Source organism: Scyliorhinus canicula, chromosome 4, assembly GCF_902713615.1.
Source record: "Scyliorhinus canicula chromosome 4, sScyCan1.1, whole genome shotgun sequence".
Taxonomy (NCBI): domain Eukaryota; kingdom Metazoa; phylum Chordata; class Chondrichthyes; order Carcharhiniformes; family Scyliorhinidae; genus Scyliorhinus; species Scyliorhinus canicula.
In genome coordinates this window covers 54,921,852-54,947,761 of record NC_052149.1, presented here as the reverse complement: position 1 = coordinate 54,947,761, position 25,910 = coordinate 54,921,852, and the positions used below count along the sequence as shown (strand labels likewise).

Genomic DNA, 25,910 nt, shown 5'->3' with positions numbered 1-25,910 from the left:
AGCATGACAAATAACGGCAGTGCATATTGGGGATGGTGCATGCTGCAGCCACAGTGCACCGGTGGTAGAGGGAGCAAATGTTTATGGTGGTAAATGGGGTTGGTCAAGTAGGCTGCATTTTTTAAATAAATGTTTTTATTAAAAAGTTTTCATATTATACAGAACAAAGGTAACTGTAAACATACATTGAAAACAAAAGAAAAAAAATATTTATATATACACACACACACACATCATCTTCCGTTACTTACACCGGTTACAGCTTCTCGTTTTATATTCTCCAGTAGGCGTTTAGTTCTAGCTGGTTCCCCTGCTTCGGTCTTCCCCTTTTCTTCCTGAACCCCCCTCCCCTTCTAGTCATCTAGCGTGCCTTCTTCCCTCATCAGCTCTTACATCCTGTTCCTGTTGGGTTGGCATGAGGCCATGTATATTGTTATTTGTTGGGCATAGTTGGGCTCCATGTCTCATTATTCCCCTCCTCACACCCTTTCATTGTTATACGGTGACTATCCTCTTCCTTCCTCTGGCTTATTGGCTGTTGGCTACAAACAGGTCTTGGAACAACAGGGTGAATGTTTTGTGGAAGCTTTCTTCCGACCCCCGGACGGCAAAATTACATTTTCTCAGATAGTTCAGACAACCAGTCTGCAGCTTTGGGTGCTGCTGCTGATCACCAGCCAAGCAGGATTCTCCGGCAGGCAATTAGTGAGGCAAAGGTAAGGACATTGGTCCTCCTCCCCATGAAGAAATCTGGTTGTTCTGAAAGCCCAAAGACTGACACTCTTGGGCAAGGCTTCACACTCATCCCCACCACCATGGACATTGTCTCAAAGAAGGCTGTCCAAACCCAGCAGGTCTGAGGCAAATCCAGAACACGTGGGCGTCCTTGGCACTGTTCGCATTTGTCCTCCACCTCCAGGAAGAACCTGCTCATTCGGGTTCTAGTCAAGCGGGCTCTGTGTACCACTTTTAGCTATATTATGCTTAGCCTTGCGCAAGTGGAGGTGGAGTTGACGCTGTGCAGGGCTCCACCACCTTATTTTAAACCCCAAGTCCTCCTCGCACTTTTTTCTTGTCTCGTCCAGTTGTATGTTAGACCTCCCCAGTAGTCGCCTTTACAAGTCGCTGCAGTTCCCCTTCCCCAAGATGTCCACTCCAGTTTGTCCTCTAACACCGATTGTTGTGGTAGCCGTGGGTATTTCCTCTTTCCCTACGGAAGAAGGTTTTGACCTGCACGTATCTTAGATCGTTCTCCTGTCAGCTGAAACCTCTCTGTTAGTACCTCGAGTGTTGTCAATCTGTTGTCAGTGTATAAGTCCCTAACTGTCAGCATTCGCCTGTCCTGTCTCCTCTACCTTTTGAAGGTGTCGACCATTGTTGCGGGCGTGAACCTGTGGTTGTTTCAGACAGGGGCCTTACCGGATATTTTGTTAAGCCCGAAGTGCTATCACAGCTGGTTCCAAGACCGGAGTGCTGCTCTCACCACTGGCACGTTGAGTATTTATTAACTGGGGGTGGAAGTACTACTGTGGCCAGGGCCAGGAGGGAGGTCCCCCTGCAGGAGCCCACCTCCATAAGCAGCGACTCATCTTCTGGTTCTTTTATCCACCCCTTTACCCTGTCCGCCCAGTGGTAATATTGCAGTTTTGGGAGGGCTAGTCACTCCCATGGTTCTCACTCTCTGCAGTACCCTTTTTGGGATCCAAGTGTTCCCCCTCCTGCGCACACACACAAACACCACGCACGATCAGTTCAGTTTTTCTAATGCGTTGAAGAAGGCCTTGTGGATGTAGATCGGAATGGATCTGAACCGGAACAGGAATCTGGTCAGCATGTTCATCTTGATCGTCTGCACTCTTCTTGCCAGGGAGATTGGAGTGTGTTACATCTCTGCAGGTCCTTATTTTGCTTACTCCATCAGGCTGGTCAGGCTCTATTTGTGGATCTCTGTCCTGCAATGAGCAATTTAGATCCCCAGGTAGCGGAATTTGTATTGGGCCTGTATAATTGGCATTCCCTCCATCTCTGCCCCTCCCCCTTGCGAGTTCACCAGGAAGGCCTCACTTTTGTCCAGGTTGAGTTTGTAGCCCGAGAAGGCTCCAAACTCTTTCATAAGTCCATGATTCCTTCCATGCTGATTTGAGGATCCGAGATGTAGAGGAGCACTGAGCGAGTCTCTGTGCTCTCAGCCTCCTCGCCGGGTCCCATTCCAGTTCTTTGCCGCTCTAAGCGCGATTGCCAGTAGTTTGATCGCTAGGGCGAACAGGAGCGGGGACAACGGACATCTCTGCCTTATGTCTCTGTGCAGCTGGAAGTACTTCGAACTGGTGGTATTTGTTGTGCGCTCGCTGTGGGAAAATTGTACAGACGTTTCACCTAGTTGGTGATTCTGCTCCAAGCAGAGATGTGCATGGAAAGTTTTTTACGCAGAGGGTAGTGGGTGCCTGGAACGCTTTACCAGCGGAGGTGGTAGAGGCGGGCACGATAGCATCATTTAAGAGGCATCAACGGGCGGAACAGAGGGAAGTAGACCTTGGAAAATAAGAGACAGGTTTAGATAAAGGATCTGGATCGGCGCAGGCTGGGAGGGCCGAAGGGCCTGTTCCTGTGCTTTAATTTTCTTTGTTCTTTGTTAAGCCCGAACCGCTCCAGTACCTCTACGAGGTACTTCCATTCGACTCTGGCAAAGGCCTTTTCTGGGTCTAGGGAGACTATCACCTCGGGTGTTCTCTCCCTGGATGGGGGCGTGATCACGTTTAGTAGGCGCATGGTGTTCGGCGTTAGCTATCTACCCTTAACAAAGCTTGTTTGGTCTTCTGCACCACCTCTGGTACGCAGTCCGCCACGTTTTCTGCCAATCCTTTTTGCATCTACATTTAACAGCGAAATGGGTCTGTAGGACCTGCATTCTGTTGGGGTTTTGTCTTTCTTAGGTATCAGCGAGATTTTTGGCTTGTGCTAGGATAGGTGGCAGGATGAATCTGTGAACTTCTCCCGCAGGTTCACAAATGTTTTGCAGAAGTCCACTGGGAAACCGTCTGGTCCCGGTGCCTTCCCCAGTTGCATGGAGTTGATGCTCTTCATAACTTATCCCAGTTCTAGTGGTGCTTCCAGCCTCCCTCTCCTATCCTATCGTCCCCACGACTGGCATGTCCAGTCCACCGAGGAACTGCTTCATCCTCAAGTCTTTTGCTGGGGGCTTGGAGGTGTCCAGCCCCCAGTAGGTCTTGAATGCTTTAGACATAGACATAGAAAAATACAGTTTCGTTGGCCTTTTCCGGCTCTGCTACTAGGTTGCCTTCGCTGTCCCTAATCTGAGCTATTCCCCTCATGGCTGTCTTCTTTCTCAGCTGGTGAGTCAGCAGGCAGCTGGCTTTGTCTCCGTGCTCGTACAGGGTAACCCATGCTTGGTGTAGTTGGTGCACTGCTTTCCTCGTGGAGAGCAGGTCAAAGTCCATTTGTCGTTTTTCTTCTCCGCCAGGAGTTCGCAGTGGGGACCTCGGAGTATCGCCTGTCTACTTCCAGTATGGAGTCGACTAGCTGCTGCCTAGACATCCTCTCTTCCCTATCTGTGTTTTTTAGGCAATAACTTCACCCCTGATCACAGCCTTCAGCTTCTCCCAGAATGTGGAGGGCGAGACCTCCCAATTCTGGTTATCAGTAATGTGTATGGCCTGTGCTATTTTCTCACAGACAGCCTTATCGGCCAGGAGTGCGAGTCCAACCTCCATGGGGGCATTGGGCACGGCCGTCTCCAACCTCACATCCATGTAGTGTGGAGCATGGTCGGAGATTACAATCGTGGAATATTCAGCTCTTACTACCCCTGGAAGCAACGATTTCCACTACAAAGAAGTCGATCTGTGAATATAAGAGAAGAACTCCTTCTCCCCTGAGTGGGTGAACCACCATGGGTCCACAGCCCCCATAAATATGCAGAGTTCTTTCCGGTTTTGGGATTCGACCTGTCATTGTATCCAGTACACAGTTGAATTCCACCCCCCCCAATGATTAGTCGGTGCATGTAAATGTTGGGGATTTCCCCCATGGTCTTCGTTATAAACTCCGTGTTGTCCCAGTTGGGAACATACACATTCACCAGGACTAACGGTGCCCTGTCCAGGACACCGATGACCATGATGTGCTGCGACCCTGGGTCCGTAACCATCCTCGTCACCGTAAACGCCGTCCTCTTATTTAGCACAGTAAGAAGTCTTACAACACCAGGTTAAAGTCCAACATGTTTCTTTCAAACACTAGCTTTCGGAGCACTGCTCCTTCCTCAGGTGAGGAAGGAGCAGTTCTCCGAAAGCTAGTGTTTGAAACAAACCTGTTGGACTTTAACCTGGTGTTGTAAGACTTCTTACTGTGCTCACCCCAGTCCAACGCCGGCATCTTCACATTATGGCTCTTATTTTGCAGTATGGCTCCCCCCTTGGCTCTCATCCCATAACAGGAATGATAGGTCTGTCCCACCCAGCCCTTCCTTACCCGCAGTCGGTCCTTTTCTCTCAGGTGCATCTCTTGGAGGAAGACTATGTCAGCTTTCAAACTTTTCAGATGGGTGAAGACTCTGAATGTTGTCACTGGGCTGTTAAGTCCCCTGATATTCCAAAGCAGGCTGCTTTTTCCAGATGTTAAGTGTTGCATTCATCCAGGCAAGCAGAAAGTATTTAATAACACTCCTGACTTGTGGAAAGGATTTGGAGAGTCAGTAGGTGAGTTATTCACAGCAGAATACCCAGTCTCTGATCTGTTCTTGTCGCCACAATCTTTATGCGCTGGTCCAGTTAAGTTTCTGGTCAATGGTGACATTCCCAGAATGTTAATGGTGGAGAATCTGCCGATACTAATCTTGTTGAATGTCAAAGGAGGCGGTGAGACTCCCTCTTGTTGGAGATGGTTGTAGTTTGGAATTTATGTGGTGCAAATGTTACTTGCCACTTATCAGCCAAAGCCCAACAGTAGTTCACGTCATGCTGCATGTGGGCACAACCGGTACATTGTCTGAGGAGCTACAAATGAACACATTGCATTTCTGAACAAACACCCACACTTCTGACCTTATAATGGAGGTCATTGATGAAGCAGGTGAAGACTGTTGGACCAAGGGCGCTACTCTGGGTATGATCCAATAGCCTCACTGCACCTGAAAAGCAACTCGCCATGGCGTAGCATGGCCAATAAAAGCGGGGAGACCCTGCTCCCGGGATCTACCCGGCTTGCAACGCCTTGTGGGATCCAACGTGATCTCGCAAGACGTTGCGATGTAAATCCCACCCATTGTGGGTGGGATCACTTTTAGGCAAATCAGTATAATAGAGCAAAGCAGCTAGTCTTACTCTAACATGCAGATTTCAGAGGTACCCGAGACTCTGGGATTCATCTCCTTCGCCTGAGGGCGAGCGCCGTTCACCTCTGGTGAACACAAACGGGGACCAGATGGAACAGCATTCATGGGGGTTTGCTATGGGGTCGGAGGCCTCCAGCTGCATGCCCTTTGGGCAGGGTAGAGCGCTGGCACTGCTGGTGCCAACGGCCACCGTGGAAGTTCCCTGGCATAGGCACTGGCCAAGATGGCATTTTCTGCACACATGCAATCGGGCCAGTGGTACCCTTTGGGGGTGTCAGGACCCGCCCATAGTGCTTCCGGCTGGGGGCTCGGGGATGATTTTGGGGGCCTTGGAGCTCCCCAGTGTACAGAATTGGGCTATGTTCAGGCTCAGCCGTGTTTTCCCTGCTGAGGCCCCTTCTACAATGTGACTGTCAGGAAACGCACGACTAAATGCACTCGCTATGGGACTTTGTTCCCATTTAGTTGAATTGAGCCCTCTGAATAAGTGTCTTTGCAGAAATTTTGCAAACGACCAGACCAGCTCTCTTGGAAAACTCTGCAGCCGACTGGCTCAAATGCAAGAAAGTACTGAAACTTGGTTCAGCAGGTCTTGAGACCATCTATTGCAAACTTGCAACATCCAACATGCCCACAGGAAGGTGAAAGGTGACACAGCTGTAGAAATTTCCCCCAAGCATCAACAACGACAATATGAACTACCAGTTCTGTGGACATCCATGCCGCTCCTGCATTGGACTCTTCAGTCAAGAGCGGACCAACAGAAGAGATGATGAAATCATTTGCAGCTTGAACACACTCAAACAAGGAATCTATTATGACCTTGAAACTCCTGCAGCTATATCTTGGGACTGAGATGATTAGCCTCCAACAAAAATCATCTTCCTTCGTGCTTGGTACGAATCCAGCCAGTGGAGAGTTTCACCCCACTCCAATTCCCACTGACGTCAATTTTACCAGAGTGTCTTGATGCCACACTTGGTCAAAGGCTGTGCACAGATGTCATGAAATAATGACCTGAATTAATAATATGCCAATGGCTTTGTTAACTTGCATAAATATATTTCTGCACCAGTTCAATTACATACTAGTAATTCAGATGTATTATTGCACAATGTAAAATATTAACAAAGTTAACTTTTTACAGTATATTTGAAGCGCAAGAAAACTGAATTTGCTGTGAAAATAGTTTCCAGTATTTCACTTCAAGAGCAATTACTGAGAGCAACTATGAACATTGACTTGGAATTTACAGTCATAACATAGGAAGGAAATTTCAGTTTGAATAGTCCTGGCACACAGAGAGAAAGGTTGCTGGATGAGATATCTAATTAAAACTTGATTAGAATGATAAAACAGCAGAGACCTTATGGAGAAGTTGAATTTTGAATTCGGTGAATGGAAGAAAACTACACACTATTTATGGCTTGCTAGTCAAGTGCTTTTCATTCTTTTGCTGGGACTCAACATTCATTTTTCCAGTTGATATCATTTGTTAGAATTGGTGTTTTATAGAATAATTTGCAAATTTTTCCAGATTAGAATTGGATAAAGCCTGCATATGATAGATCTCACGTTGATAATACAAATAAGAACAGGCTGAATGTAGAAGATTCAGACGGGGAGTGAAGGAGGAAATAAAAGACAAAGGGAGAACGCAGAATTTTGTGCTAGCAACAGGGGCCTAAGCCGTTGGCTGTAGAGCTGGAGAGAACCTGGCTTTGCAGTTTCCCGGGAAGGCTGTTAGTGGTATCTGCCAATCAGGCAATTGGCAGATCAGGAGTCGGTCTTTTTCCATGATCAGTGTCCCGGGGATGAAATTCCTCCCGTCGAGAGTTGCCAGCTAGTCAGAGGCTGGCAGCTCTTTTGAACGGCACCACCACCGGAGAGGTGGGGGCCGTTGCTGGTAAAACATTTATCCAAGGCACAGGACCAAGACACACATGTGATGGGATGGTATTTGCAGGAAAGTGGAGTTGGCAGCAAGGGAAGGGGGGGTTGTTTCTCAGCATCTCCCCACCTACCATTCCCGATTATGTCTCCGTTAATCTGGCACTGGGTGCCTTTGTCATTGAACAAGGCATTCCCCGGGTCCAACAAGCCAGGATTTGCTCATTGTGCACATTACATGACGAATCCCCCACCTACCACTGAGTTAATGCCAATTAATGGTCAGGGAAGAATGTTTGCAGGCCTGGAATTAATCATGATGTAGGTGGATGGACGGAGGGGTACCCACCACCTTTCTACCTGATTAACTGCGCTCCATTCACCATACTCACCACCGGGGAGGGCAGAGGGTTCTGCCTAGAATAGGAGAGGAGCATGGTGGCTATCATAAAGGGAATCCAAAATTTTTATACAGGCAGATGAATAGTAAAGGAGTTGTAAAGGGTTTTTACCAGGACCATAAAATGTAGGTGCAAAAGAAGGTCATTCAGCCCATTGAATCTGCTCTGCCATTCAATGCTATCATGACTGATCTGTTATAATCCCTCAAATCCACTTTCCCATAGATGTTGCCAGATTCAAAGTTAAAATAAAAGTGAAAATCGCTTATTGTCACAAGTAGGCTTCAAATGAAGTTACTGTGAAAAGCCCCTAGTCGCCACATTCCGGCGCCTGTTCAGGGAGGCTGGGTACGGGAATTGAACCGTGCTGCTTGGCTACCTTGATCTGCTTTCAAAGCCAGCGATTTAGCCCTGTGCTAAACCAGAATGAAGAGGTAGTTGAGATAGACGGCTAACATTGGTAAAGAGGCGACATTAAAGAGACTGGCCGTTCTTAAAATTGATAAGTCATCAGAATCAGATGGGATGCATTTGATTATGCTCAGGAAGCAGGAGTGGAAATTGGGGAAGCACAGCCCATGATGTTTCAATGCTTCTTAGATATATGGTTGGTGCCTAGAGGACTGAAGAGTTTCAATTGTTACACAATTGTTCAAAAAAAGCTGCAAGGATAAACCCAGCAACTCCAGGTAATGGGAAAGTCTTTAGAAACTACAATTCAGGACAAAATTAACTGTTATGTGGAAAAGTGTTGATCAATTAAGGAAAGCTACACAAATTTAAAAGTAAATCATGTTTAACTAACTTGGCTGATGTATTTATACGGTAACAGAGAAAGCTGATGAGGGTATGGTGGTTCATGTGCTCTAAATGGACTTCCAAAAGGTATTTAATAAAGTGCCACATAATAAGCTTGACAGCAAAATTGAATGGGAAATTGGGAGCATGGATACAAGGTTGACTGGGTGACAAAAGAGAGAATTGTGATAACAGTTATTTTTCAGACACGTATACAGCAGGTTTCCCAGAGGTCAGTACTAGGAACACTGCTTTTCTTTATATAGCTCAGTGATTTAACTAGGGTTTGCAGGGCATAATATCAAAATCTGCAGGTGATACAAAACCTCAAAGCAATGTGAACATAGGTAATAGGCTTTAAGGGGACCTGAGCAGGCTGGTGGAATGGGCAGAAATGAGGCAGATGAAATTTAATGCAGAGAAGTGTGAGGTGATAAATTTTGATAGGAGGAACGAGGAAAGGCAATATAAAGTAAAGATACAATTCTTAAGAGGGTGCAGGAACAGACAGACCCAGGAATATATGTGTACAAATCTGTGAAATAGGCCAAGCAGCTTGAGAAAGCAATAAAAAAGGCATATGGAGTACTGGGCTTTATGAAGGAAGGCATAAAATACAAAAGCAAGGAAGTTACGAAGAATCTTTATAATACACTGGTTTGGCCTCAACTGCCGTATCATTCTCAATTCTGGACCCATTATTTAGGAAGGACATGAAGGCTTTAGAGAGTATGCAGAAAAGATTGGGGACAAAAGAGATGAGAAACGTTGGTTGCGTCGAGAGATTGGAGAAGCTGGGGCTGCTCTCCTTTGAGGGGAAGTTATCAGGAGATTTGTTGGTGATGTTCAAAATCATGAGGGATCTATAAGAGAGGGTATATAAGAGTGAAATTATTCCCATTAGCTGAAAGGTCAGCAGACTCAGGCTTAAGGTGATTAGCAAAAGAAATAAGGTGATACGAGGAAAAATATGTTTTTAAAATGCAGTGAGTGGTTAAGAGCTGGAATGCACTGTTAAGAAGGTGGTGGAAGCAGATTCAATCGTATTTTTCATAAGCACCTGAATAGAAAGAATTTGAAAGACTACAGGTAAAGAGTGGGGAACTCAGACTAGCTAAATATGGGCGTCACGGTAGCACAATGGTTAGCACTGTTGCTTCACTGCGCCAGGGTCCGAGGTTCAATTCCCGGGTTGAGTCACTGTCTGTGCGGAGTCTGCACATTCTCCCCTGTATCTGCGTGGGTTTCCTCCGGAGGCTCCGGTTTCCTCCCACAAGTCCTGAAAGACGTGCTGTTGGGTGAATCGGATATTCTGAATTCTCCCTCTGTGTACCCGAAATGGCGCCAGAGTGTGGCGACTAGGGAATTTTCAGTTACTTGCAGTATTAATGTAAACCTACTTGTGACACTAATAAAAGATTATTATATTTCTTGCAAACGTTGCCACAGTCTCAAGAAGCCTCCTCCTATGCTATGATCTATGATTGTCTCTGTACTATAACATTTCCTTCACATACCTTTTCAAAGTTTTCAACTATCCTCTGATGTTCACAATTCTTTTCCATTTCTGTTAGTTGCATCTTATCAAACTGGAATCATTTGATTAACATGGGCCCAGATTTTGCCGTTAGCAGACAATAAGCAGAGCACAAACAGGAATCCCCTTCTGTACACTTATAGCCGACCCGCAGACATTGTAGGCTTTTGTGCGGCAACGTATGGACATCAAGTGTATGACAGTGCAATGCACATTACAGAGAACCTGAGATCTAGCACATCTCAAAACTAATCAACTTGGAGAATCATTACTGAGCCATGGAGGATCGAAATCAGGAAGCCCCAGTTAGAATATTTAATTCAGCATAGAATCAAATATAGAAAACAAAATAGAAAGATGGGATTACGAGACAGATGCAAAACATGTTTTGTTCTTATTTTTTAAAAATCTCCATTAATTAAATTTGGAACGAATGAGTCACCGCACAAGAAAATTCTTAGTGCCAATTGCGCTGATTGGTTGGAATTAAGTCTTATCATATTGTTATACATTGATTTGCACAAAAGTGGACAAGCCCTAACTTTTTGTGGATACTTAATGGGTAAGTGTATCTAGTGGGTTAGTATCACAATATCACGCCTTTCACATATGTTTGAATGCAGAGTGTCGTGATAAGGTACTAACCCAGGGAAATTAGCAGAGGAGAAGGACAACGCGAACAGCAACTTCCTGATTTTCATCTTGAACATCGTTAATTAGACACTAGAACAATTTATCAATTATTAACAGTGACCACTGATCACCTCACCGTTATTCCAACTGCAAAATTCAGGTCATTGTCCGACAGGCGCATGCTCACAGACACCCACAGGCTTAGCAAAAAACAGCCAGCATCACACATCATCAGAATAGTTATTGCATAGGTCAGATGTAAAGTTTAGTTTTGAAATCTTACTTCAATGTGGTCTCCCAATTTTAACTTCACAGCACCCTCTAAAGCACCCAAGTGGATGGAAAGATCTCCAACGATATGCCAATTCGTGGATAGCCTCACCCTGTTGACCAGCACTGACTAAGAATTGAGTTGAAAGTGCCCAAACTCAATTTAGGTAAACACCCTTGTGGTCAAAAAAGTGAAGACACTTTTATCTCATCAATCTGGCATGAAAGTGATTACATTCATATTCTTGATGTTTATCATTTTATTCTGAGATTTTCTCTGGACAAATATTGTCTAATTAGAAGTTGCAAACTTCCCTAACCCCTTATAATTCCTGATTTGTCCACTGTCTTTGCATTAACTGTTGCAAATAGATTTATTTTTATTATACCCGACATTTAAAATTGTTCTCAATTACCTAACATTAGAGAAGAATTTTCTTTTAATCCATATTAAAAGTGGCATGGACTTCTCCTTCAATGGAAAAAAAACTGTACCTTGAAGAAAACTCTGCGGTAAATTGTAACAAGGCATCTCCCTCATTTTCAGCATCATCGGGCACTGGGATAGAAATAAGTTAAAGTTAACTTTTAGATCACAGAGAGACTTGGAAATGTTCAAAAGTTCCACAAGCACCGTTCATTTTGTTCTGAATTCAGGAAAATACTTTTCTAGAACTTGTGGGAATAACCCAGCCTCAAAAAATACCTAGAAATCAGCTTTAAGAAGTTTAAAAACAATTGAGAATTGCCTGGATCATATTTGCGTAAAGTACAGTTGTACTATTTCACATTACAAGTTTATTGTAAACCCACACCTTATTGACACAATATTTTAGTGTTGCATTCAAAGTTCATAAAATAAAAGAAACAACATTATTTTTAAACTTTGATGGCACAAACATCAAGGTTTGGGATAACTGTTTGCATTTAAACTGCTGTACAATTCATAACAGTCATTTTTCTATTAAAAACAAGATGAACAAAAATCATCTGAGGTTTAAAACTGTAAATCATGTATATTCCAATATTGAAAAATACTCACTTTTTAGGTTCATTTATGTTTGAAAACAGTGTGGTACAACCATAAGGCAAACATACACCAAGGTCAGATTTACTCAAAACAATACTTTACAAACTTGTTGGCCAATGGTAAAGGGAGGCACTGTGGCACAGTGATTAGCACTGCTGCCTCACAGCACCAGGGACCCTAGTTCGATTCCGGCCTTGGGTGATTGTGTGGAGTTTGTTCTCCCAGTGTCTGCGTGGGGTTTCTCCGGGTGCTCCGGTTTCCTCCCACAGTCCAAAGATGTGCTGGTTAGGTGGATTAGCTATGATCAATGAGTGGGGTTATGGGGATAGGGTGGGGGAGTGGCTTACGTAGAATGTTCGTTCGGAGGGTTGGTGCAGAATCAATGGTCCAAATGAACTCCTTCTGTACTGTATGGATTCTAAATCTTACCATAAGGGAATTCCGCTTAGGGCATTCGCCATGCTCTGAGGGGGAATAAAATCTAGCAACTAATGTTTTTTTACATTTTTAAATTGTACTTTTTGAAAGTTCTTCCAGAAATGTTGTTCATGAATTGATCTATACCTTGACTTCACAGTACCAGTGGAGATTTTTCATTGATACCTGAAGATTTCTTGCCATGACATTTGCATAAACTGTGAAGAATGTAGAGTAGGGGCTGGTTTAGCTCACCAGGCTAAATCGCTGGCTTTTAAAGCACACCAAGCAGGCCAGCAGCACAGTTCGATTCCCGTACCAGCCTCCCCAGATAGGTGCCGGAATGTGGCGACTAGGGGCTTTTCACAGTAACTTCATTGAAGCCTACTCGTGACAATAAAGTGATTTTCATTTTTCATTTCATAAAAGCTGGAGCATCTAGTAGGTTTTAGCAGCAATAGTTTTGAACAAATACATAATAAATAATAAATAATTAACCTGGCAATGAAGCTACTGTGGAAATCCCCCAGTTGCCATACTCCGGCGCCTGTCCAGGTACGCTGACATGTGTTTACAAATTTTATTTAAATTTCTTCAAATACAACTATACTTGCAGTCTAACCTGATTCTGGACTTTAAACTACATCTTTTGAATTTACTAAAATTAGTAACTTTATAATATCTGGCAAGTCGTATAACTAATGTGGTAGAAATAGTGGGGCGAGGGTTCAAATGAGGGAAGATGTGGTAAATTAAAGGCAAAGGACAGGAGGAGACCATTGTGAAAAAAGGGTAATGAAAATCAGAGCATGTCAGGAAGAGACAGAATGTGCAAACTTAACAGTGTGACAGCAGATAAGACCAGAGTTTGCAGAAATAGTAAAAGGCAGAACAAAAAGCACTGTGCCTGAATGCACGTAGCATCCATAACAAATGGATGAATTGTCTGCTCAAAAAGAAATAAATATGTATGACCTGTCAACCATTACAGAGACATGGCTACAAGGTGACTAAGGATGGGACTTGAATATTTAAGAGTGTTTGACATTTCAGACAGACAGGAAACAAGGAAAAGATGTTAATTAAGGATGATATTAACACAACAGTGAAAGATCTTAGATCGAAAGAAAAAGATGTAGCATTAGTTTGGGTCGAGATAATAGATAGTAGAAGTTGCTTGTGGAAGAATTTTACAGGCTCCCCAACAGTAACCACATTGTACAAAGGGGTAAGGTGAGCCTTACTTCTGCAGTGGGTAAATTGTTAGAAGGTATTCTGAGGGATCCAAATGCATTAGACAGGCATGGGCTAATTAGGGAAAGTCAGCATGGCTTTGTATGGGGAAAGTCATGTCTCACAAATTTTTGAAGGAGTAACTAAGAAGGTAGATGAGGGCAATGCGGTCGACGTCGTCTTCATGGACTTTAGCAAGGCCTTTGACAAGGTACCACATGATAGATTTAACCTTTTGCAACAACCTGAGAATCCAGAGCGAGGTAGCCAATTGGATACAAAATTGGCTTGGCGGCCGAAGCCAAAGGGTGGTTGTGGAGGATTGTTTTTCAAACCGGAAGCCTGTGACCTGCAGTGTGCCTAAGGGATCTGTGCTGGATCCAAAGTTATTTGTTATATTAATGGTTTGGATGAGAATGTAGGAGGCATGGTTAGTAAGTTTGCAGATGACACCAAGATTGGTGGCATAGTGGATAGTGAAGAAGATTATATAAGATTTCAATAGGATCTTGAACAATTGGGCCTATGGGCTGGTGAATGCCAGATGGAGTTTAATTTGGATAAATGTGAGGTGATGCATTTTGGTCGATCAAATCAGGACAGGACCTACTTAGTTAATGGTAGGGAATTGGGGAGAGTTACAGAACAAAGAGATCTAGGAGTACAGGTCCATAGCTCCTTGAAGGTGGAGTCACAGGTGGACAGGGTGGTGAAGAAGGCATTCAGCAAGCTAGGTTTTATTGGTCAGAATATTGAATACAGGGGTTGAGACGTCTTACTGAAGTTGTACAAGACATTGGTAAGATCACATATGGAATAGTGTGTTCAGTTCTGGTCACCCTATTATAGGGAGGATCTTGTTAAACCAGAAAGAGTGCAGAAGAGATTTACAAGGATGCAACCAGGACTTGATGGTCTGAGTTATAAGGAGAAGCTGGATAGGCTGGGACTTTTCTCCCTGGAGCGTAGAAGGTTTGGGGGGAGAACTTGTCGAAGTCTATAAAATAACGAGGAACATAGATAAGGTAGATAGTCAACATCTTTTCCCAAAGGTAGAGGAGTCGAGAACCAGAGGGGAAATTTCTTCACACAGAGAGTGGTGAACATCTGGAATGGGCTGCCAGAGGCAGTGGTTGAGGCGGGTACAATTTTTTCCTTTATAAAACAGTTAGACAGGCATGTGGGCAGGGTGGGTATAGAGGGATATGGGCCAAATGTGGATAAGTGGGACTACCTTAGTGATAGAAACTGAGCGGCAGGGACAAGCTGGGCAAGGGCCTGTTTCCATGCTGGAAACATCTATGACTCTAAATAAAGGGGCTTGAAAGAAAGGAATGACAATAATCCTGGGTGATTTTTATCTACATATATATATATATAAAATAGACGATTCAGATCGGCAAAGATAGCGTTGGGATGTTCCTAAAGTGTTTCTGGGACAATTTCCTAGAGCAGCATGTTCTGAGTGTCAGCTATTCTAGAACTGTAATGTGCCATGAGTCAGGATAACCTCACAGCAAAGTAGCCTTTAGGTAGCAGTGGTCATAACATGATGAAATTTCACATTCAGTTTGAGGGAGTGAAGAATAGGTCTAAGACTAGTGTTTTAAACTTCAATAAAGCCAATTACAATGGCACAAAGACAGAGCTGGCTTAAGTGAACAGGGAAAATAGGTTAAAGGGTAGGGCAGGAGAGATGCAGTGGCAGACATTTAAGGAGATATTTCATAACACTCAGGAATGATATATTCCAATGAGAAAGAAGAAAGACTCTCAGAAAATAAATTCCTTCCCTGGCTAACTAAGGAAGTTAAACATAATATCAAATTGAAAGAAAAGGTATACTTCTGCGAAAATTAGTGATAGGTCATAAAACAAAGAATGACTAAAAAAAAAATTAGAGTATGAAAGAAAGCTAGTGAGAAACAAAAGAATATCAGAGTTTCTACGAGTGTTTAAAAATATAAAGAATACTAAAGTGAGGATTGGTCCTCGAGAGAGTAAGTCTGGGTACTAATAATGGGAAATAAAGAACTCTTGGAAGCGTTGAACAGATATTTTGGGCTGAATTTGACATGCCTGTGGCAGGCTTATTTGCCACAAGGGGGCATGTAAAATCAATTGAGTGCCCAACCGCCATCTTCCTGTTGACCCCAGAGCTCACCCTCGTAATATAAAGAGTGGACGGGCACTAGAATAGGCAGCCCACCTGCCAGATTTAAATACGTCCTTAGGGGTTAATTAGGCTCATTATCAAGACTCTGATAATACACTTCCTGCGCCATGAAATGGTTGGCTGGTTAAAGGGCAAGAATTAAATAAAAATTGCTCATTGTCACAAGTAGGCTTCAAATTAAGTTACTGTGAAAAACCCCTAGTCGCCACATTCCGCGCCTGTTCGGGGAGGCTGGTACGGGAAAGGGGAATGAGTCCTTGGGGGCTGCCCTTGCTGACGTACCCCACCATGGTTGAACCTTCCCCTCCTTCTTAAATGTTACCCCTCTAAACTAAACCCCCTCCCCCACTATACCACCCCTCTCCCTAACCTACCCAAATCTTCCCAGCCCAAGACCCCAGAATTACCTGCTCTAGCTATCCATCTTCTCCTTCTGCTGTAGTCCCAGCAGTGGCCACTGATGCCTCTGTGATGCTGTCCGGAAGGTGGGATTTCTGCCTCAATGAGAGGTGGAAGTGCCACTCGGCCCTCATTAATCCACCCAGCAGTGCTTTATTGCATGTAGGCACCCTATGTCCTCAAAAGAAGCAGCTGGGAAGATATTAGATGCATTGATTGTAATTTTCTAAAATTCTGAAAAGGTCTCATCAGATCGGTAAACAGCAAATGTAACTTCAATATTCAAGAGAGGAGGGAGACAGAAAGTAGGGAGCTGTAGACCTGTAGGCCTAACATCTGATTTCAGGAAAATGCTAGAGTCTATTACTGAGGAGGTTATAGCAATTCTTAATGCAATCAGAACGAGTCAACATGGTTTTATGAAAGGGAAATCATGTTTGACAAAGTATTATATTAGAGTGGATAGAGGGAACCTGTAGATGTGGTGTACTTGGATTTCCAAAAGGCATTTGATAAGGTGCCACATCAAAGGTTACTACACATCCAGGGACCAGAGAATCACGGGAGCGGTGTTATGCCAGATTTCAGCATCAACCCCGTGGTTTCTCCACCCCGTGGTTCATGCACTTATCATTTTTCACCTTTTGCCAAAATGCTTCTACACCTTCCTTTCATGAACTTGGGTCATCTCTCACTATTGTGCTAATACCATCTTAAATTGAGAGAGATAGCCCTGCACCTTTTCCTAGCTTCCCGTCCTTCCTAAATATCATTACTCTTTCATATTCAGGACACAATCTACGGCATCCCGTAGCTATTTCGTTGTCATAGCTATCAGACTGTACTTCGTTATTTCTATTAGCAGATCACAGGATCAGAATCACAGAAGAATCCAGTGCAGAAAAGACCCTTCGGTGCATCAAGTCTGCACCGAAGCACGAAAGACACCTGACCTGCTACCTAATCCCATTTGCCAGCACATAGCCCATAGCTTTGAATGTTATGAAGTGCCAAGTGCTCATCCAGGTACCTTTCAAAGGATGTGAGGCAACCCGCCTCTACCACCCTCCTCGGCAGTGCATTCCAGACTGTCACCACCCTCTCCAATAGTTACCCCTACCACTGACATGAGATTCATTGGCCTGTAGTTCCCTGGCTTATCTCTTTAACCTTTCTTAAATAGTAGGACCACATTAGCTGTTCTCCAGTTGGCCAGAGAGGAATTTGGGTCAGAGCCGCTGTAATAAAGAGAACAAAGAAAATTACAGCACAGGAACAGGCCCTTCGGCCCTCCCAGCCTGCGCCGATCCAGATCCTTTATCTAAGCCTGTCGCCTATTTTCCAAGGTCTACTTCCCTCTGTTCCCGCCCGTTCATATACCCGTCTAGATGCCTCGTAAATGATGCTATCGTGCCCGCCTCTACCACTTCCGCTGGTAAAGCATTCCAGGCACCCACCACCCTCTGCGTAAAAAACTTTCCACGCACATCTCCCTTAAACTTTCCCCCTCTCGTTTTGAAATCGTGACCCCTTGTAACTGACACCCCCACTCTTGGAAAAAGCTTGTTGCTATCCACCCTGTCCATACCTCTCATAATTTTGTAGACCTCAATCAGGTCCCCCCTCAACCTCCGTCTTTCCAATGAAAACAATCCTAATCTACTCAACCTTTCTTCATAGCTAGCCCCCTCCATACCAGGCAACATCCTGGTGAACCTCCTCTGCACCCTCTCCAAAGCATCCACATCCTTCTGGTGATGTGGCGACCAGAACTGCACGCAGTATTCCAAATGTGGCCTAACCAAAGTCCTATACAACTGTAACATGACCTGCCGACTCTTGTACTCAATACCCCGTCCGATGAAGGCAAGCATGCTGTATGCCTTCTTGACCACTCTACCAACCTGCGTTGCCACCTTCAGGGTACAATGGACCTGAACTCCCAGATCTCTCTGTACATCAATTTTCCCCAGTACCCTTCCATTCACCATATAGTCCGCTCTTGAATTTGATCTTCCAAAATGCATCACCTCGCATTTGCCTGGATTGAACTCCATCTGCCATTTCTCTGCCCAACTCTCCAATCTATCTATATTTTGTTGTATTCTCTGACAGTCCTCCTCGTTATCTGCAACTCCACCAATCTTTGTATCATCTGCAAACTTGCTAATCAGACCACCTATATCTTCCTCCAGGTCATTTATGTAGATCACAAACAACAGTGGTCCGAGCACGGATCCCTGTGGAACACCACTAGTCACCTTTCTCCATTTTGAGACACTCCCTTCCACCACTACTCTCTGTCTCCTGTTACCCAGCCAGTTCTTTATCCATCTAGCTAGTACACCCTGAACCCCATACAACTTCACTTTTTCCATCAACCTGCCATGTGAAACATTATCAAACGCCTTACTAAAATCCATGTATATGACATTCACAGCCCTTCCCTCATCAATTAACTTTGTCACTTCCTCAAATAATTCTATTAGGTTTGTAAGGCATGACATTCACTGCACAAAATCATGCTGCCTATCACTGATAAGTCTATTTTCTTCCATATGTGAATAGATCCTATCCCTCAGTATCTTCTCCAACAGTTTGCCTACCACTGACGTCAAGCTCACAGGTCTATAATTTCCTGGATTTTCCCTGCTACCCTTCTTAAACAAAGGGACAACATTAGCAATTCTCCAGTCCTCCGGGACCTCATCCATGCTCAAGGATGCTGGAAAGATATCTGTTAAGGCCCCAGCTATTTCAACCCTCGCTTCCCTCAGTAACCTGGGATAGATCCCATCCGGTCCTGGGGACTTATCCACCTTAATGTCTTTTAGAATATCCAAAATTTCCCCCTTCCGTATGACAACTTGACCTAGAGTATTTAAACATCCATCCCTAGCCTCAACATCCGTCTTGTCCCTCTCCTTTGTGAATACCGATGCAAAGTACTCATTAAGAATCTCACCCATTTCCTCTGAGTCCACGCATAAATTCCCTCTTTTGTCTTTGAGTGGGCCAATCCTTTCTCTAGTTACCCTCTTGCTCCTTACATACGAATAAAAGGTTTTGGGATTTTCCTTAACCCTGTTAGCCAAAGATATTTCATGACCCCTTTTAGCCCTCTTTATTGCGTGTTTGAGATTCATCCTACTTTCCCGATATTCCTCCAAAGCTTCATCAGTTTTGAGTTGCCTCGATCTTATGAATGCTTCCTTTTTCATCTTAGCTAGTCTCACAATTTCACCCGTCATCCACGGTTCCCTAATCTTGCAATTTCTATCTCTCATTTTCACAGGGACATGTCTGTCCTGCACTCTAATCAACCTTTCCTTAAAATACTCCCACATTTCAAATGTGGATTTACCCTTAAACAGCTGCTCCCAATCCACATTCCCTAGCTCCTGCCGAATTTTGTTATACTCTGTCTTTCCCCAATTTAGCACTCTTCTTTTCGGACCACTCTTGTCCTTCCTTGTCCATGAGTATTCTAAAACTTACGGAATTGTGATCGCTATTCCGAAAGTAATCACCGACTGAAACATCAACCACCTGGCCGGGATCATTCCCCAATACCAGGTCCAGTATGGCCCCCTCCCGAGTTGGACTATTTACATACTGCTCTAAAAAACTCTCCTGGATGCTCCTTACAAACTCTGCTCCATCTACACCTCCAACACTACACGAATCCCATTCAATGTTGGGGAAGTTAAAATCTCCCATCACAACCACCCTATTGCTCCTACATTTTTCTATAATCTGTCTGCATATTTGTACCTCTACTTCATGCTCGCTTTTGGGAGGCCTGTAGTAAAGTCCCAACAATGTTACTGCACCCTTCCTATTTCTTAGCTCCACCCATATTGCCTCAGTGCTCGAATCCTCCATCGTGCTCTCCTTAATCACAGCTGTGATATCATCTCTGACGAGTAATGCAACTCCTCCCCCCCTTCTACCTCCCTCTCTATCCCTCCTGAAGCATCTATACCCTGGGATATTTAGTTGCCAGTCCTGCCCTTCCCTCAACCAAGTCTCAGTAATACCAATAACATCATATTCCAAGGTACTGATCCAAGCCCTAAGTTCATCTGCCTTACCTGCTACACTTCTCACATTAAAACAAATGCACCTCAGACCACCTGTCCCTTTGCGTTCATCAACTCTTCCCTGTCTACTCTTCCCCCTAGTCACATTGAGTTTATTATCTCGTACCTTACTGGCGTTAGTTGCTGCTTCTTTACTGACCTCTAACTTCCTAATCTGGTTCCCATCCCCCTGCCACATTAGTTTAAAACCTCCCCAACAGTGTTAGCAAAAGCACCCCCTAGGACATTGGTTCCAGTCCTGCCCAGGTGTAGACCATCCGGTTTGTAATGGTCCCACCGCCCCCAGAACCGGGTCCAATGTCCCAAAAATCTGAACCCCTCCCTCCTGCACCATCTCTCAAGCCACGTTTTCATTCTGACTATTCTTGAGTTTCTACTCTGTCCCGTGGCACTGGTAGAAATCCTGAGATTACTAACTTTGAGGTCCTACTTATTAACTTATCTCCTAACTCCCTAAATTCTAATTGTAGGACCTCATCCCTTTTTTTTACCTATATCGTTGGTGCCTGTATGCACCACAACAACTGGCTGTTCACCCTCCCCCTTCAGTAAGTCCTGCAGCCGATCGGAGACATCCCTGACCCGAGCACCCGGGAGGCAACATAGCATTCGGGAGTCTCGTTTTCGACCACAGAAACGCCTGTCTACTCCCCTTACAATTGAATCCCCTATGACTATAGCCCTGCCAGTCTTTTTCCCGCCCTTCTGTGCAGCAGAGCCAGCCACGGTGCCATGAGCCTGGCTACTACTGCCTTCCCCTGATGAGTCATCTCCCCCAACAGTATCCAAAACAGTATACCTGTTTTGGAGGGAGATGACCGCAGGGGACACCTGCACTGCCTTCCTGCTCTTTCTCTGCCTTTTGGTCACCCATTCCCTATCTCCCTCAGCAATCCTAACCTGCGGTGTGACCAACTCACTGAACGTGCTATCCACGACCTCCTCAGCATCGCGGATGCTCCAAAGTGAGTCCACCCGCAGCTCCAGAGCCGTCATGCGGTCGAACAGGCGCTGCAGCTGGACACACTTCACGCACAAGAAGTAGTCAGGGGCATTGGCCGTGTCCCTGAACTCCCACATTGAGCACGAGGAGCATAACACGGGTCTGGGATCTCCTGCCATTTTTAGCCTTTACCTTAACTGACTACAAACTATACTATCAAATAATTAATAAGTGACAGGAAAAAAAGACTTTACTTACCAATCACAATACTCACCAACACAGGAAGAGTTAAATTTCTCCCAGCTGCTGCTAATTGGAGCACTTCCTTGCCAGGCAATTAGGTCACTGCTTTGCTGTGATGTCACCCTTCCAGGTAAGTTTTTTAAGTTTTAAAGAGGTAAACTTACCTTCCCAACGACCCCTCACCACTGCTCCTGCCGAGAATCTGAAGTCCGCTGCTCCTTTTCAACAGTTTTTTTTTTGGTTAGAGGAGGAGGGCGGGTGGGAGACACTACACGTGTAGTGTCTCGGGTTTAGTCGCTGCCCAAATATATCAGTTCACTCACCTTCCCAGAGCGCAGTTCGGCCGCTCCCACTCAGCTCCTCCCACGCACTGAAACTGCAAGGGAAGTTTTTTTAAAATAGGTAAACTTACCGCTCCCGTTCAGTTCCTCCCACGCACTGAAACTGCAAGGGAAGTTTTTTTTTTAAATAGGTAAACTTACCGCTCCCGTTCAGCTCCTCCCACACACAAACTGCAAACAGCCCCCTAGTTACTGCTCTCGCTGAAAAAAGAAAGCACACTCCGCGCTCCTGAAATCTCCAGAATCTCCTCCTTCGTCTCCCACAGCATTCTGGGACACAATTCATCCAGACCTGGAGGTTTGTCCACTTTTAAGCCTGCAAACACCTCAAATACCTGGTCACTCCCGGTGACAATGTGCTCAAGAACCTCAGTTTCTCTCCCTGAGCTCCATATCTACCTCCTCATTCTCTTGGGTGAAGACAGGTGTGAAGTATTCATTCAACACCCAACCAATGTTATCTGGCTTTTAGAAAAAAATTGTTCATGGGGTATGGATGTCACAGGCTGTGCAAGCATTTATTGCCCATTCCTAATTGCCCATCAGGGGGCAGTTAAGAGTCAGTCACATTACTGTGGATCTGAAGTCACATGTAGGCCAGACCAGGTAAGAATGGCAGATTTCCTTCCCTAAAGGACTTAGGTGAACCAGATGAGTTCCCAGAACATTACACTGGGTCTCTGGTTTACTAGTCCAATGGCAATACCACTATGCCACAGCCTCCCGCTCCACCCAGAGATTTCCCCCTTAGTTCCTGATGGGCCCCACTCTTTCCCTGGTCATCCTCCTCTCATTGTTATCCATCAGTTCATCTGTTTTGTTTTGAATGCTACGTGCATTTGTAACCTTTCACATTATCTGCTGATTTACTCTCAGATTTGTATTCTCTGATCCTTCCTGTCACATCCGTTTATCATTTCCCACATTAATACCTTTTCTGTTTCCTTGTCTCTATTCTTTGATTCAGCACGTCTTGCAGCATTTGAACCCTTTCCTCTTCGTTTTAGTTTAAAGTCCTCTGTATGTCTCGTTATGCAGCTTGCCAAAACACTGATCCCAGCATGGTTCAGGTGTAGACCATTCCCCTGGTACAGCCTCCACCATCCCTAGTACTGATGCCAGCGCCCCAGGAACCAGAACCCAATTCTCCCACACCAGATTTTGAGCTAGGAATTCATATCTCTAATTTTATGTACTCTATGCCAATTTGCACATGGCTCAGGTTATAAGCCAGAGTTTATTAATGTTGAGATTCTGCTTTTCAATTTACTGCCTAGCACCACATACTGGCGATGCAGAACCTCTCTTCTAGTTCTATCTATATAATTGGTAGCTACATGGACCATGGCGATTGGATCCTCTCCCTCCCATTCTAAGTTCCTCTCCAGCCCGAGCAGATGTCCCAAACTCTGGCACTTGGTAGGCAACACAGTCACCTGGACTCCTGCTCTTTCCTGCAGTAAATAGCGTCAAACCCCCGACTATACTGTCCCCTACTACCACAAATTCCTTTTTGCTCTCCCCACTTCAATGACTTCCTGGACCACAGTGCCATAACCAGTCAGCTCATCCACCCTATAGCCCCAACTCTCAACAAAACAAGCTGAGAGAACTTCAACCTATTGGACAATTGAAAAGGCTCAAGCTCCTGTACTCCTGTCTTTTGAGATTCTTTATCTGACTCACTCACACTGCTATCCCTGACGACTGACTAAATCGGAAGACCCTAACCTCAGGGGTGTGACGGTCTCCTGGTAAAAAGCATCAAGGTAACTATCTCCTCCACAACGTGTTGCAGTTTTAGTCGAAGCTCAAGCTGCAAACATTAACGCAGATGTGTTTGCCCTGAAGCACACTGGCATCCAGGTGGTTGCACATGTTGCAGCCATGACACATCACCGGTCCTGCCACCCCCAAGGTGTTAAATTAAATACTTAATATTATTCAATTGCTTATTTTCTTTTTAGGTATTTTATTAATCTTACCATCAGTTCATGTACTATCTTAAACTTTTGAAATAGAATAGACCTTAACCACTTGCCAGATACTTACCTAACAGCCAGCTTCCTTCCCTGTTGTAGAATAAGAACCAATTCTTACAGGCTGAAAAATGTTAGAAAGAGCGAAAGGACTCCCTCACTCACCAAACTCAAGGTATACACTCAGTTCTAAACTGCATCCGTTTGCAAGAATCACAGAATTTACAGTGCAGAAGGAAGCTATTCGGCCCATCAAGTTTGCATCTGCCCTAGGGAAGAGCACTCCACTTAAGCCCACATCTTCACCCCATCCCCGTAACCCAGTAGCCCCACCTAACCTTTTTTCGGTCACTAAGGGCAATTTAGCGTGGCCAATCCACCTAACCTGCACATCTTTGGACTGCTGGGAGGAAACCGGAGCACCCGGAGGAAATCCATCCAGACACGGGGAGAATGTGCAGACTCCGCACAGACAGTGACCCAAGCCAGGAATCGAACCGGAAACCTGGAGCTATGACGCATCGGTGCTAACCACTGTGCTACCATGCCGCCATTTGAAGTGATGCCAGACAGCAAGACTGCACTAAAGTCCCTTGAATTCATAGTTACCTGAACTGCAGTTACAGGAACCAGATAAACCAGTCAGCTAATTAACTACTCAGCTCGCTCAGTAAACTGTGTTTTCACTGCCTAAGAATGGCAAATATTCTCCATCTGGAATCACCTATTTTTTCATATTTCAACGGTGGCATCATGGCTCTCATCAGCAAGTCACAAACTGGCCTTTTGCTGTATCTCTTCATTATCTAACGTACCTTCAGTATTTGGCTATATGCCACCCCTGTTGATCTCCTTTCAATCCTTACTGCCTAGTACCCACTTTCCCACACAATTACAATATGATAAAACTTACCCTGCAGTTTCAGAGGTAGAAGCTGAAATCAGATGTAACGTTACTACAATTAAGAAAGAGTAACTACAAAGACATGAAGAAAGAGCTGGCCAGAATTGATTGGAAAGGGAGCCTAGCAGGGAAGACTGTGGAACAGCAATGGCAGGAAATGTTGGGTGGTATTCAGGAGGCACAACTTAAATTCATCCCAAGGAGGAGGAAACATGCTTAGGGAAGGCTGAGGCATCCATGGCTGATGAGGGAAGTCAAGGACAGCATAAAAGCTAAAAAAAAAGCGAGGATTGTGGGAAGCCAGAAGATTGGGAAGCCTTTAAAAGCGACAACTAAAAAAGCAATAAGGGGAGGGAAGAGGAAATAGGAGTGTAAGCTAGCTAGTAATATAAAAGAAGATAGCAAGAGTATTTTTCAATAGGTAAGAGAGGCGCAAAAGTAGATATTGGACCACTGCAAAATGAGACTGGAGAAGTAATAATGGGAAACAAAGGAATGGCAGAGGAACTGAATTGTTACTTTGCATTAGTCTTCACAGTGGAAGACACCAGTAGGATGCCAAAGCTCCAGGAAAATCAGGGTTCATAGGTGAGTGCAGTGGCCATCACGAAGGAGAAAGTTCTGGGGAAACTGAAAAGGTCTGAAGGCGGATAAATTACCTGGACTGGATGGACTACACCCCAGGGTTCTGAAGGGGGTAGCTGAGGAGATTGGGGAGGCATTGGTGGTGATCTTTCAGGAGTCACTGGAGGCAGGGGATAGGAAAATAGCCAATGCAACACCGTTGTTCAAGAAGGGAGGGAGGCAGAAATTATAGGCCGGTTAGCCTGACTTCGGTCATTGGCAAGATTTTAGAGTCCATTATTAAAGATGAGATCGCAGAGTACTTGGAAGTGCATGATAAAATAGGACTGAGTCAGCTCGGCTTTGTCAAGGGGAGGTCATGTCTGAAAAATCTGTTGGGAGTTCTTTGAGGAGGTAACAAAGAAGTTAGACAAAGGAGAACCCGCGGATGTGATTTATTTAGATTTCCAGAAGGCCGTTGGCAAGGTGCCGCATAGGAGACTGTTAAATAAGTTAAGGGCCCATGGTGTTAAGGCTAAGATCCTGGCATGGATAGAGGATTGACTGACTGGCAGAAGGCAGAGAGTGGGGATAAAAGGGTCTTTTTCAGGATGGCAGCCGGTGACTAGTGGTGTGCCTCAGGGGTCGGTGCTGGGAACACAACTTTTTACAATATACACTAACGATTTAGAAGAA

At 44.7% G+C, this 25,910-nt stretch overlaps 1 protein-coding gene across 1 annotated transcript in view; it reads right to left on the bottom strand.

The window, feature by feature from the left end:
* The window catches only part of faf1 (Fas (TNFRSF6) associated factor 1), a 490,861-nt gene that overhangs the window by 228,950 nt on the left and 236,001 nt on the right, over positions 1-25,910 (bottom strand). The window contains exon 11 of the mRNA XM_038794284.1: positions 11,378-11,441. Within this exon, the coding sequence (XP_038650212.1) occupies positions 11,378-11,441 (64 nt within the window). The remainder of the gene's footprint in view (positions 1-11,377; positions 11,442-25,910) is intronic.